We start from the raw sequence: 12,062 nt of genomic DNA on the forward strand, positions 1-12,062 counted from the left end.
ATAAATTAAATTTTTTTAAATGTGTGCTTAAAATAATGCAAAATGGTATAATACCAAAATATTTTTACTGTAGCAGTGGTAAATTACTGTAGCAGAAGGGCAAAGTACTGTAGCAGACGGGCGGGCTTAGTTGCGGGCCAAACGGGCGGGCTTAGTTGCGGGCCAAACGGGCGGGCTTAGTTGCGGGCCAAACGGGCGGGCTTTCGGGCCGGGTCAGGCGGGAAAAGAGCTGGCCTGTGCCGCCCATGGGTAGTTCGGGCTCGGGGGGCTGGGCCTAAACCGGGTCCGGGTCGGGCTTAGCCCGGTCCAAACCGGGCCGGGTCAGGTCGGGCACGGGCGGGCTGGGCCATTTGATCATGTCTACCCTTTTCCCATAGCCAAACCTTCTCCAAACCCACACATTCGTCTGCATTGCCTGGTTACCTCGATTTCGGCATCCTTGTTGATGGTGTCACTTCTCTATCGTTGTTTGCAAGGGGTGGTTCGTTGGCACGGGCCAAGAACAGGTTTGAAACTCTATTACGAGATATCTCCATTTCATTGAGGAGATATGCTTTTCGATTGATTGCCTCCAATGGAAGACTTTCCAAATTTATGGTAAACATAAACTCTGATACTAAGTTGGGACACACAAATCGTGTTTATCACATGGGTGAATCCCTCACATGGTGCTTCACGTGACCTGTTAGTAAAATATTCGTATACAAAAGAAAGGTTATATACCATAAATGTTTTCAAACAAAAATATAAGTCCGGATACAAATTTCACAGGCCATAACAAGCTTTTAAAAATACATGTCTAAAATATATCTTAAATCATAAAACCCTTGTAGGGGCTAGGTCCAACTAACAAAATGAGATAAACTCTAACGTTCACTACTCGCGTCTGCTTCCCATAACTCTAAAATAATTTCACCAAGGGATGGTGAGCACATGACCCAGCAAGTAAAATTTATATAATATACAACAATGCAATCGCAATTTGGATGTTCCAATACATGCCCGTAATTGAGAACGAATAAAATAAGCATATCTGAAATGACTTACAATAATTTTTTTTGTAAATGCAAGTTATAGGAGCTATATTATACTAACCTTGACTATGCTAACTCCTTATTATATCAAGATAAACTTACACAAGTGTAAGGTTATAATACATATCTCCTACTCACACAAAATCTTAATCATTAGAATTCACATGTTTATAGAAATCTCAAATACTAGTTTTCATTATGTTTACACAGATAAATTATCATTACATGCTCATCGAGTTATCCACTATATAATTCACATATCCTCAGAGTTATCCATCATATCACAAACACATGCTCACTAATCAACTCATACATCGATGATTATATATATATATATATATATATATATATATATATATATATATATACTAATGGTAATGTCGCTCGAACATGTCTGGCGACGCTGCATATGACCAGTTGTCTGTGGCCATCAAACTAAGGACTCAATCTTAAACCTATATCTCCCTCTCTAAATCATCAGTGGATGTCATGACCCTGCGTCATCGGATACCGCTAAAGATATATCCTTATCTCACAGTCATATTTCTACTATCATCATAATTTAGTTCTAACAAGACAGTATAATTAACTAAATGTTAATGACCTCTGATTTTGGAGAATAGTTCGTCCCCAACATTGGGCTGCATTGTGCAGTGATGCACCGCTCCTAATTCCATAACAATGTTTTTAACATCATAATAATATCATTTTAAAATATAAATATTATTTAAATTAACTTAATTATTAAATTATATCTTATACTACATACTAAACGAGGCTACAGTGTCATGACTGAGCTGCCAACTGGTGTTGCAATCTGTCTTATATTTGGGCTTGGTATAGTATAATTTCATGTTGCTATTAATGTCCACCAAATTGTAAGGCTAAATTGTAAGGCCTTTTTAAACTGTCTTATTTTTTTTTTTTTGTGTATAAGTTTATAAACATGAAGGAATAAAATATCTTGCATTCAAGCTTTTCCTATAAATATTAAAAAATCAACTATCGTCGTTCACTAATACTTTTCTAACTTTTTTTTATCACATATAACTAGGGGTGAAAACGGGTCGGATTAACTCCGACCCGACCCGCTATCCGACCCGACTCGGATCGGATTCGAATACGGATAAAATTTTTGAAAAAAATTCGGATACGGATTGGGATACGGGTCAGATATATTTTTCGGATACGGATATCGGATATCCGTTTATCCGCATATTTTTTTAAATGATTTACAGTTTTTAGTTTGCTTATTTAAATAGTAAGTATTAATATTATTACTAATAATACGTTATATATTATTTATAGAGATTAATTTCTCTAATTTTATATATTTGACATACAAAAAAATTATTTGTAATAAAACTCTTAATAATTTTGTGTTAATTATATTTAAATAAAATATTCTAATTATTTTAAATTTAATCAATATTCGTTAATCAATATTCGTTTAAGATCCGATCCTTTATCCGGATAATTTTTTAATATTTATATGATTTTAAATTTTACTATCCGTCTAATATCCGTATCCGAACTAAAAATACGGATCCAGATATGGGTTGAGCACTATCCGATCCGTGTCGGATCCATTTTCACCCCTACATATAACACCCCTGAATAAAAGAGCTTTTTAATTTAGAGATCTACTGTAACTGTTTTTTCCTTTATTCAAAACATAATATATAATTTTTTTTAGTGTAAAAGGTATACGTAGATAATAAAAGAAATTCAGGAAATATACATAAAAATCAGCGATAGTTTATTCCGAACAAAACTTAAAAAAAAAATTAAACTAAACTGTGTCCTGTTAAAAGGCAGTCTATCTCACGTGGAGCACGCTCACCGAGACTTTTTGACCATATTTCGACAGGCAGGAAGCAATTATAATACAATAAAAACCACTTGCAAACAAACAGTTCATTAACAGCTGGATGTAAAACAAAGTTGAATGGTAAGTTATCAATTGTTCCCAAATATGCCAACGAAGTATGCTACAGTCAAAGGAATGCTCTTATGGGAATACCAATCTCCCTCAAGACAGCTGCCGCTTGAAGAACTCGTCAAGAAATAATATTGTTTCCACTGCCTTGCTTACAAGCAGGAGGAACCTTATAAACCTTTTATTAGCTATAAAAGAAGAGAAACAATTGTGATGACAAATGAACTTAAGGTGCTGTGGATTCTTTGAGATATGCGATAAGATCAGCACGCTCCTGCGGTTTCTTCAGACCTGGGAAAACCATCTTGGTGCCAGGAATGTACTGCAACAAAAAAATCAATCATATTAGGGTAAATTATATGGATAGGATTACTTTCCATTCAGTTTGAGGAATATAATTTATCAGATTGAGAACAGAAGATGGCTTCTTTACATCACAAAAACCATTATGGAAGGAGTGGAATATTACAATTATGGTACAAAATGTACACGTGTGTACTTTTATACGCTCACTATTGAAGGAGTGGAGTAGAGTGAAGAGGAGTGGAGTTTTACAATGACAATCACATCTGAATACGCTGATCACCATATTCATAGAATGCAGACAGTACCCAGATATAGTCTTGAGGAGCTAAAGGAAGCTTGAATGTCAAGATAGTAAGTATCCTCCGATGAAGTAAGTCAAGACAAAATCACAAGATAAAGAAAATAATTCTTTTGAAAGTAAAATTAAAAGAATGAAAGTTCATACAAATTTGTAGCTAAGAACCTTGCACCAGGTCTTATAGGTCCTATTCTTGTTCATCTACCACAGATAGACATGTTGGATGTATTCATATTTACTAATGAGATTGGAAATATTCTCAATCTTCCCATTATTATTTCATTGACAAATATGCCATGTAGAATTTAGATTTTATAATTTATATGTATAAAGCCATTATATCTTTTAAAAAACTTAAATGCCATGGAAAACTTATAATATTCATAAATGCATTTATCTTAGTTTTTGAACAATAATTTCAGTAGTAGCTAAAACATTACCCCGCTTATAGATTCCATTCTATCTTCTGACTCCTTGATCGCAATATGATGAGGGATGAGACGATAGGTGGGACGAGCAGATGGAAGAATGACGATAAAGCAATATAATTGTCAACAATGAAAATGCCATCATTGAGTAAAAGAACCAATGAACCATTAGATGGAAGGGCATAAGACATCTTCCTTGACCACCCAGCAAAAAGTATCTATCATTATGGCTATAAGACTCCAGTAAGGTACTGTCTAAATCATTTTGAATCATGGTATCTGCTTCCAAGTTCTAAGATCACTATTTATTTCATATCCTTTAAGAACCTAAAGATATAGTCTCATGAGCATCTATAATCTTTCTAGGGTTTGAAACCAAGAAAAGTGAGCAACTTGCATACTCTCAAGGCAGAAGTGCAGGTCATTGCTATGCATTACCCACAGACACCAAGCAACCGAGAAGATAATTGTCATTAACAAGGAAGACTGCAAGCATTAGTATATGTCCAAAGGGATCCATTAAAATATCAGAACTGAAAAGGTTACCAATAATTCTATTGCCTTTAGATGAATGCTGCAAATACATGTAAAAATCAAAGATAGAAAGATTCCTCCACATCCTTTCAAAAAAATTATTTGAGTTGTGAACATCTAATCCAACTCAAGAAAGATGTGGTAGTCATACATGATGTATGAAATAAATGCTAGATTGGCGTGCTTGGAAGGGTCAAAACTACTTACCTCGTAATTATCATGCTGGGTTTTCATCTAAGTCATTTCACTGAATAATATTTCTCTAATATAAATAAGAAAAGGAAAAAAGAAAAGAAAATCCATCATCGTTCTTAAATCAACCAAAAACAATTAGGCAACAGAGAATGACTTCTCCACCATCACCTAATAATACTAATAAGTGGTAACCTAATCCTAACCGTAGAAGATACACAAACTCAAACAAGAGACTTCAGAGGGAAAATACACACACAAAAAAAGGTGATAAATCAACTACGGAGCTACTAGCATAGCATCAAACTTAGTGCTCCCAAATACATACCATGCTAAAATTATTGCATCAGTGAGTAAATAGGAAAAGGAGTTTGCATAAATAATCAAACAAATGCAGGAAAAACATCTAAACCAACAGATCAGCAAATCTGACAACATAGCAAGCTAATTTAAAACAATACAGTAACAAAATTATTAAAAAAATACCTTCTTAGGATTGAGCAAGTAATCGTACAATGCTTTCTCCTCCCAAATAACAGCCATGTTCTTGTTGGCAGCGGAATAGGAATAACCAGGGGTCGTACCAGATTGCCTCCCGAAAAGGCCATTCAGATTTGGTCCTACTCCCACCAAGGAAAGCAAGCTTGTAAACATTTATTTCTAAGATAATTACTAGAAAAGCCTTAACAGAATGCGTAAGTGAACAACTCATCCTTACAATCAGAAGAAGACACAAGAGCTAACTAGAGAAAACTACCAAAGCAACCGGTTGGAGAGACTCGATGTCACTCCAATCAAAGCATACCCCAAATAATTGATAATAACACCACTAAAAGAACCACAACAAAGTCATCACCCGTATTACTCATTTTAACGAAAAGGAACATCTTACATGCACATTAGTTTAAATCTAGATAAGCAATTGCAACACGTAAAGCCATCCCAACTAGATACAAATTATAGGTCACAAAAGAAGATTAAATGATATAAATCATACACACACAAAAAAAATATCCAAACATTATCAATCTAAAAGAAAAAGCAAATGCAAATTTCACAACAGCAACAACGACAGATTCCAAGAAAGATCGAAAAAGATAGCGTATAACTAACCAAATACGCGAAAAAAAATTCCAAATAAATAGGCGAAAAAGGGGGAAGAGAGAGAGAGACCTTGCTTGTGGCCGGCGCCCTTGTCAACGGTGTGGCACTGCGCGCACTTCGTCTTAAAGATCTTCTCCCCGGCCTTTGAATTCCCCGGAGGAGCCTCCGCGAACGACGCCATTTTTGAGAGATTAGGGTTAGGGTTTGGTCGCGCACGCCGACGAAGACGGACCTTTCTCTATCTCGAAAGCCAAATGCTAAACGACTCGTTTAGGGATGCGCAGCTAAAATTTCCAAAAGCTCGCCTTTATTATAGTCAAATCCAAATATTTCTTCAAATTTACAAATAGAACCTATATCTTAATAAATTTACGCTTATTGAGAGTAGCTCTCCTTGGAAAATTAAATTAAATAATTTTATATATTATATAATATAAAATTATTTATACTAATTATTGTTTTAAGATCAAATTATCCTTAAGGCCAAAATATTATTTATCCTCGTAAAAAGCTTAACACTTATATACCATACTAATATTTCTTAAATATCTAATATAGTAGTACTAAATTCACTTCTTCTTCTTTTTTGTTGCCATGCTACTTATTTTAAAGTCAATTTTTATTTAGTGAATTTAAATAAGTAAATATATAATATTAAAGCAATCTTTAAACTCTTTTAATTTTACCATGAATTTATTATTAATAATATATAGATCTCACATAAATCTTGGCTCAAAGTTAATAAAAATATTGATGTTCAAATACAAGATATTTCCATCAGCTCTTAGACATTTTTATAGTTCTACTCTATATGTAATTATCTAATAAACATTGTTGGATGTGATTTGAATTGTAGTTTAGGCTGCAGTTGGATTGTGGTGCCTTTGACTTAGTTTGCTTTCTAGCACACATAGTAAATAATATATATAGGAGTTTATTTTGGCACTTAAAACTTTTTACAAATGCAACTATGATAGTTGATTGGGCAGGCCATAGTTATATTGTTTTTAGCACTTCAATATGGTCCATTCATAATAAATAAAATTTATTTTTGTTGTTGTTATTTTATGCTCCTTTCATCTTTATTTTTTCTTACTTTTATATTTTAGACACTGCAAAATTTGAAAAAAATAAAATAAAATTAAAAGGAAATTTTAAAATCAAATAGATAAAAATTTAACATATCTAATGAAAAAAAAATAACTCCAGCACTAGTTTTGATGAAAATCTTATGATTTCACATAGATTATGACTCTAAATAGGTTAAATAACACTCTCCTCTTTTACAAAAATTATATATATTGCATGATAATTAGTATAATAGGTCAAATTACTATTGACTCCGCGTGTTTTCATCCAATGTCAACTGTCATATTCCTTAAACTTAAGTATTTAACCCTCAACGCGACGATTAATTTTTCTATCAATATTTTCCTCCTTATTTAAGTTGTTGAATGGACAATCTATTGACTATTGTAGACTAAGCTTCGCCCATAGATTTGTGAAATTAATATGATTTATTGACTAACAACACACACATATATATATATATATATATATAATATAGGGATAAGTTGAAATCAAAGAGGGTCAAACTATAATTTACCCAAATATATTATTAAGAGTATTAATGTTGACGCAATTACGCACTGCAAGAGTCGCAGAGGGATCGGTTTTCTATTGGGCATTGGGTAATTTTGGAGATCCGAGTTCGTTCTAGAACGTTTGCTCGGAAGAACAAGAGAAACGTTTACGATACGGAGGATAGAGGAACTGGCACGTGTCGGGAAGCGATTTGGTCTGCCGCTTACCAGACAAGCCACGTGATTGGCTATGACAGAGAAGCATCTGGGCCACCAGGGAATTTGAGTAATTAAACATGGAGGTTGACCATGATTTAAGCCCTAATCCACCCTAGTTATACTCAACCTTGATTTAAAACTAATTTTGCTACTAAGGATTGGAGGTCAAGCTTGGTTGGCCTTTGGTCATAAAATAGCGTTCAGATAGTTAAAAGGCTCATGTCGTGTTTACGAGTAATCTCATATTTAAATTCTAATGATATCAATTTAATTAGAATCTGATTAAGTTTCTACTTTTTCTCTCTAAAAAGAATAAATAAATAAAAACAATAAAAATAAAATGCAAAATAACTAAAGATGGTTTGAATAGTAATTGCACTACAGGACAAGGTGTAAATTACAAAATTTCAAGCAGAAAAAGACATCCTTTGGGCATGGTTGCATGTTCTATGCTTCCAGAATTTGGACCACATCAAAGACTCCTTTTATCACATACAGAAACTGATGCATACTAAGTCATACCATACTAAGCCATACCGCCATGTAATAATACTAGTATCAATCTGATACAACTATACACACACCAAGTTATTCTCCTTATCTCCATTGTTCTCTGTTTATGTTTGGATTGACATTGGTGACAAGATTCTGTTATCCAAGACACCGGAGGAATCCAAGACAATGACACTGATGTACTACAGATAGTATTAACAGAGCCCTGATAACAACCTTTCAAATTTATTTAACTCGGTTTTGACTAGTCCAGATATCAAGGCAGCCAATAAGGTTCAATAAAAGAATTTACTTACTAGATACCACTAATTCTCAAATCAGATCACCTGCCCACTGGAACAGGCGTAGCAATCTTCTGTCAAAGAGCTTTGATGAATTGTCAAGCAGGAGCATTCAAAGTGGTTGCAGTCATGAATCAGCAACAGCTGTAACTGTGAATGAAGAGATAATGGAAGCCACAGAAGAACTTGGCCAAATATATTATTATTTAAGCCAGCTTAAAAGAGAGAATCAACCTACTGACTTCCTTATCCTGCACAAAGGCTGTAGACAGCTCATCTCATGCTTATCAGTTCCCACATATCTCAGCATATTACTCTGAAGCTTATTCAAGTGATAATTGATGGCTAATTTAAAACTTTACACAAAACCTTTTCATTACCACAAAACTGTTATCATCACTAATTAGAGGAACAAAAAAGAAGCAATCCAAAGAAAAGGGTAAGAACAGTTGTAGTTTTCTCCTCTCAATATCTAGGAACTTCTCTAAGAGGGAGCATAGGCCTGGCAGCTGATGGGGAAGAACCTGAGGGCGAGCCAATGTGGAGGGCGCCATGAGAGGAGAAGCTGGTTTCACCTACGCCATCTGATGTGGGTGGATCATCCCTGATCATGGTGCGGAAGGATATGGAGCCGCGCTTTGTAGATGTATCAGAGTTCCTTTCGATGTCATGGTGGCTCTGATTGGTCATAAGCGAGGCTGTCTCAAAGTAGTAGTAATCATCGTAAGGTGTCATCTCTGTCATTTCTCCATGCCCTAGATCCCTCAGAGCCAAAGCCAAGGAATCTGTCACAGGGTAGTAGACCAGCATCACAATTCCCACGGCCATGCAGGATAACATCGTCAAGAAGGACAAAAATATAATGGTCTCATAGGCCAAGTCCCCTGGATATGGTAGGACAGAAAACCCTAGGAGCAGCACCCTCACTGGAAGGAAGAAAACTACAGAGGATATCAACCAGTAGACCCTTCTCCGCAATTTCTTGTTGATAACTGAAGACAATATCCGAGATCCAATATATGACACATAGCTGATCATGAGGGTATCAAATAGGCCTAGTAAAATAGTACCAAACAACGGATAAGTGCAAACATTATGATCGCCATGCACAAAAGAAGTTTGCGCAAAGTACTTGGACATCTTTGTTCTTCCATCGCTATTCTCCTCATTAACAAACTTTGGTCCAATAATAACAAGAAGAGCTTGCATGATAACAACTGGAATACAGAAGAGGAAGATGCAGCCAATGGTCTTTTTGTTCCATCGCTGGTTCAAACTGCCTGACTCCCTCTTTTGTAACGAGGCATGCAGAAGAAATGCCAGTGTAAGAAAAATGCTTGGCTCTGCAAAACCTAGACTGGATACAATGTAAACCTTGCAAACATTCCGCTGCCATGTTAAGCTGGAAAAGAGCCTCCTTTTCACTAAATCCAGTCTAAACACCTCCCCTAAGCCCCACCAAATTGAAAGCAAAATAAGAGCAATGCGGGTGATCCAGGGACCATTAAAATAACCAAGCTGGAGATTGCCCCCTCTTCGAATGCATAAATGGAAGTAAACACATTGGAAGATGCACAGTAGACTGAGAATAACAAAGAGAACAAAGAGAATAATGGTCACCACACCGAATGCATCGGCAGCGAATCTGGTCTGGGGCATCACCCGGAACACGGATTCCACGCATGCTCTCTGCTCGCATCGATACCAGAATGGCCCACAGATGCTGCAAGCTGTGCTGCCTCCTCAATAGTGCAGGTCTTCCTATGGACTGCCGTCCTCCTGGATCAGTAGTTAGGTCCTTGAGACTTTCTTTGGCTAAGAATCTGCTAAGTGTTGAATTGGAATCTTCATCAGAGCATAGTCCATTACCACCTTGGAAGGAAAAGTTTAAACCGTTGGTAGACTGACAATTGGCATGAAAGACACCTAGCCTATTGGGTACTTGCAAATGACAGCAGGAAAACAAACTTATATTTCTTCTATATCAATCCTCCAAGAACCAATGTGCATTGACGATAGGCACACAGGGGAAATCAAAACAACAGATTCCATATTCACATGGCATGCAGAAACTCAGTCTATTGCATAAATTATAGACTCCAGTAATAACACAGATGGAAAGAAACAATATACTATGCAATATAAAAATAAAAATATTTCTAAGAATACAGATCAACGACAGCATATATGGCATTTATGACCAATATGATAAAAAGAATCCATCTTTGCTAGGCTTTCAAAATGGTACTTCACCTACACCAGAATGAAAGAGATTTCCAGATCAACAGCTTTGGACCAGGCAACAAAAGCAACTCGTATGATTCTGTAACTATGACCTTAAAATCACTAGTTCTCTCAGTAATAAAATCAAGAAACTTTTTACCCAAATCATCGCTACTTCAGCAGTAATTAACACGTCTTGTTTATCTCTGCTTGCTAGTCTATCTCACTAAAGAAGCTGAGTTATTAAATAAAACACACAACACAGTGGTTTTCAACTAAACCGCCATCCTAAGTATCAAATAATTATCTTAAGGGCAGACAAAATATTCTAAATTACAGCAACAGCAAAAAGGAGAGAAATTTACGGATAACTATGGAAAAACTCACAAAGCGACATTAACAAGCATAAAAAAATCCACAAAAAAGATAGATAAAAATCGTAAGAAAATTCAAAGATCACGCACCTCAAGGGAAAGATCAAAAGGCCCGCCGGAGTTTCATCGGGTCCTCGACGCAGCCACGTGCGAAGCGGAGCAAGAACTCTAATATCGAGCACGCCAAGGTCGAATCTCCACCAAATCCAGCGATTCCGGGCTCAAGCGAGAGCCCTCAACGCGTCGAAGCTAGATCCGCCGGCTCTGCACTGGATCTCCGATCGTGTGGACCGAGATGGAAACCCTAAATCGCAGTGAGTGAGGGAGAGGGAGAGAGAGCGGAAGAGGGAGGAAGTGGAACAGAACGGAGGAGGTGGAGAAAAAGAGAGAGAGAAGGGTTGCTGACAGGCTGTCACTAGCTGTCATTTGGCTCGGGTATCGAGGCTGAGGTCTGGATATTTTATCCGAGCCCGGGCCCCGTTTAGGTTACCCATGCCTACGTGGCACTGGCAGTTGTTTTTTCCCACTCCCATGGGCTTGGGACTTGGGGAAGATTACCGCGGTTAACGGTAGGTAAGCTCACTCTTCTTCACTCCGTATAAAGAACGATTACTTCTTCTACGTAGTCTTCCATATATACGTGGCGTAAAAATAAATTAAATTAAATTTCCAGAATTAAGTTTTATTTTTATGCTCAATTACAATTTCACCCCTGTATAATTTGGTAACAGATTTTTTATATAATAGCCGCTGAAAACTTCCAAAATATCGTAATTAACGCCTATGTTCTTTAAAGTATCATAATTAATTTTTAACAGAATGTTCCTAATCAATTTATTATTATTATTAAATTAATATCAAATAATAAAAATATCTCCTTTCTTAATTTTAGGATATAAAATAGGATATTTAATATTAGATAGCTTTTAAACTATTTTTTTAATAAATAACCTGCTTTAGATCTAAGTTATATTTTAATTAAATTTTGTAAAATTTAACTAACAAAGTGATAGTTTAAAAAAAAGCATAATAAT

The 12,062-nt window shown here is 35.8% G+C and overlaps 2 protein-coding genes across 3 annotated transcripts; both read right to left on the reverse strand.

Annotated features, from left to right (window-relative positions):
* Positions 1-2,936: 2,936 nt before the first annotated feature.
* Positions 2,937-6,171, reverse strand: LOC140792737 (cytochrome c). Its single transcript, XM_073143899.1, has 3 exons — positions 5,905-6,171; positions 5,218-5,351; positions 2,937-3,295 (listed from the first exon to the last, which is right to left on the reverse strand). Exons 1-3 carry the CDS (start codon positions 6,014-6,016, stop codon positions 3,200-3,202), a joined length of 342 nt encoding a protein of 113 aa, XP_073000000.1. The 5' UTR covers positions 6,017-6,171; the 3' UTR covers positions 2,937-3,199.
* A 2,598-nt stretch (positions 6,172-8,769) lies between these two features.
* Positions 8,770-11,452, reverse strand: LOC140792753 (uncharacterized). Of its 2 annotated transcripts, none has more exons than XM_073143917.1 (2): positions 11,119-11,452; positions 8,770-10,303 (listed from the first exon to the last, which is right to left on the reverse strand). In XM_073143917.1, the coding sequence occupies exon 2, from the start codon at positions 10,088-10,090 to the stop codon at positions 8,897-8,899; it is 1,194 nt and encodes a 397-aa protein (XP_073000018.1). In that variant the 5' UTR covers positions 10,091-10,303; positions 11,119-11,452; the 3' UTR covers positions 8,770-8,896. The 2 variants fall into 2 exon arrangements, with proteins under 2 accessions (XP_073000018.1, XP_073000019.1); XM_073143918.1 differs by having other exon boundaries at positions 8,770-10,254; positions 11,119-11,379.
* Between the last annotated feature and the right edge of the window lie 610 nt (positions 11,453-12,062).

This window comes from Typha latifolia, chromosome 7, assembly GCF_019914945.1.
Source record: "Typha latifolia isolate L0001 chromosome 7, TyphaL0001v2, whole genome shotgun sequence".
In the NCBI taxonomy this organism is placed as follows: Eukaryota; Viridiplantae; Streptophyta; class Magnoliopsida; order Poales; family Typhaceae; genus Typha; species Typha latifolia.

Excerpts from the sequence above, each read along its gene's own strand:
- LOC140792737 (XM_073143899.1), bottom strand. The coding sequence starts at position 6,016 with ATGGCGTCGTTCGCGGAGGCTCCTCCGGGGAATTCAAAGGCCGGGGAG. Across the intron at positions 5,352-5,904 it reads GGGCGCCGGCCACAAGCAAG|GACCAAATCTGAATGGCCTT; the intron begins GTCTCTCTCTCT and ends TGGTGGGAGTAG. Across the intron at positions 3,296-5,217 it reads ACTTGCTCAATCCTAAGAAG|TACATTCCTGGCACCAAGAT; the intron begins GTATTTTTTTAA and ends TTTTTGTTGCAG.
- LOC140792753 (XM_073143917.1), bottom strand. The coding sequence starts at position 10,090 with ATGCCCCAGACCAGATTCGCTGCCGATGCATTCGGTGTGGTGACCATT.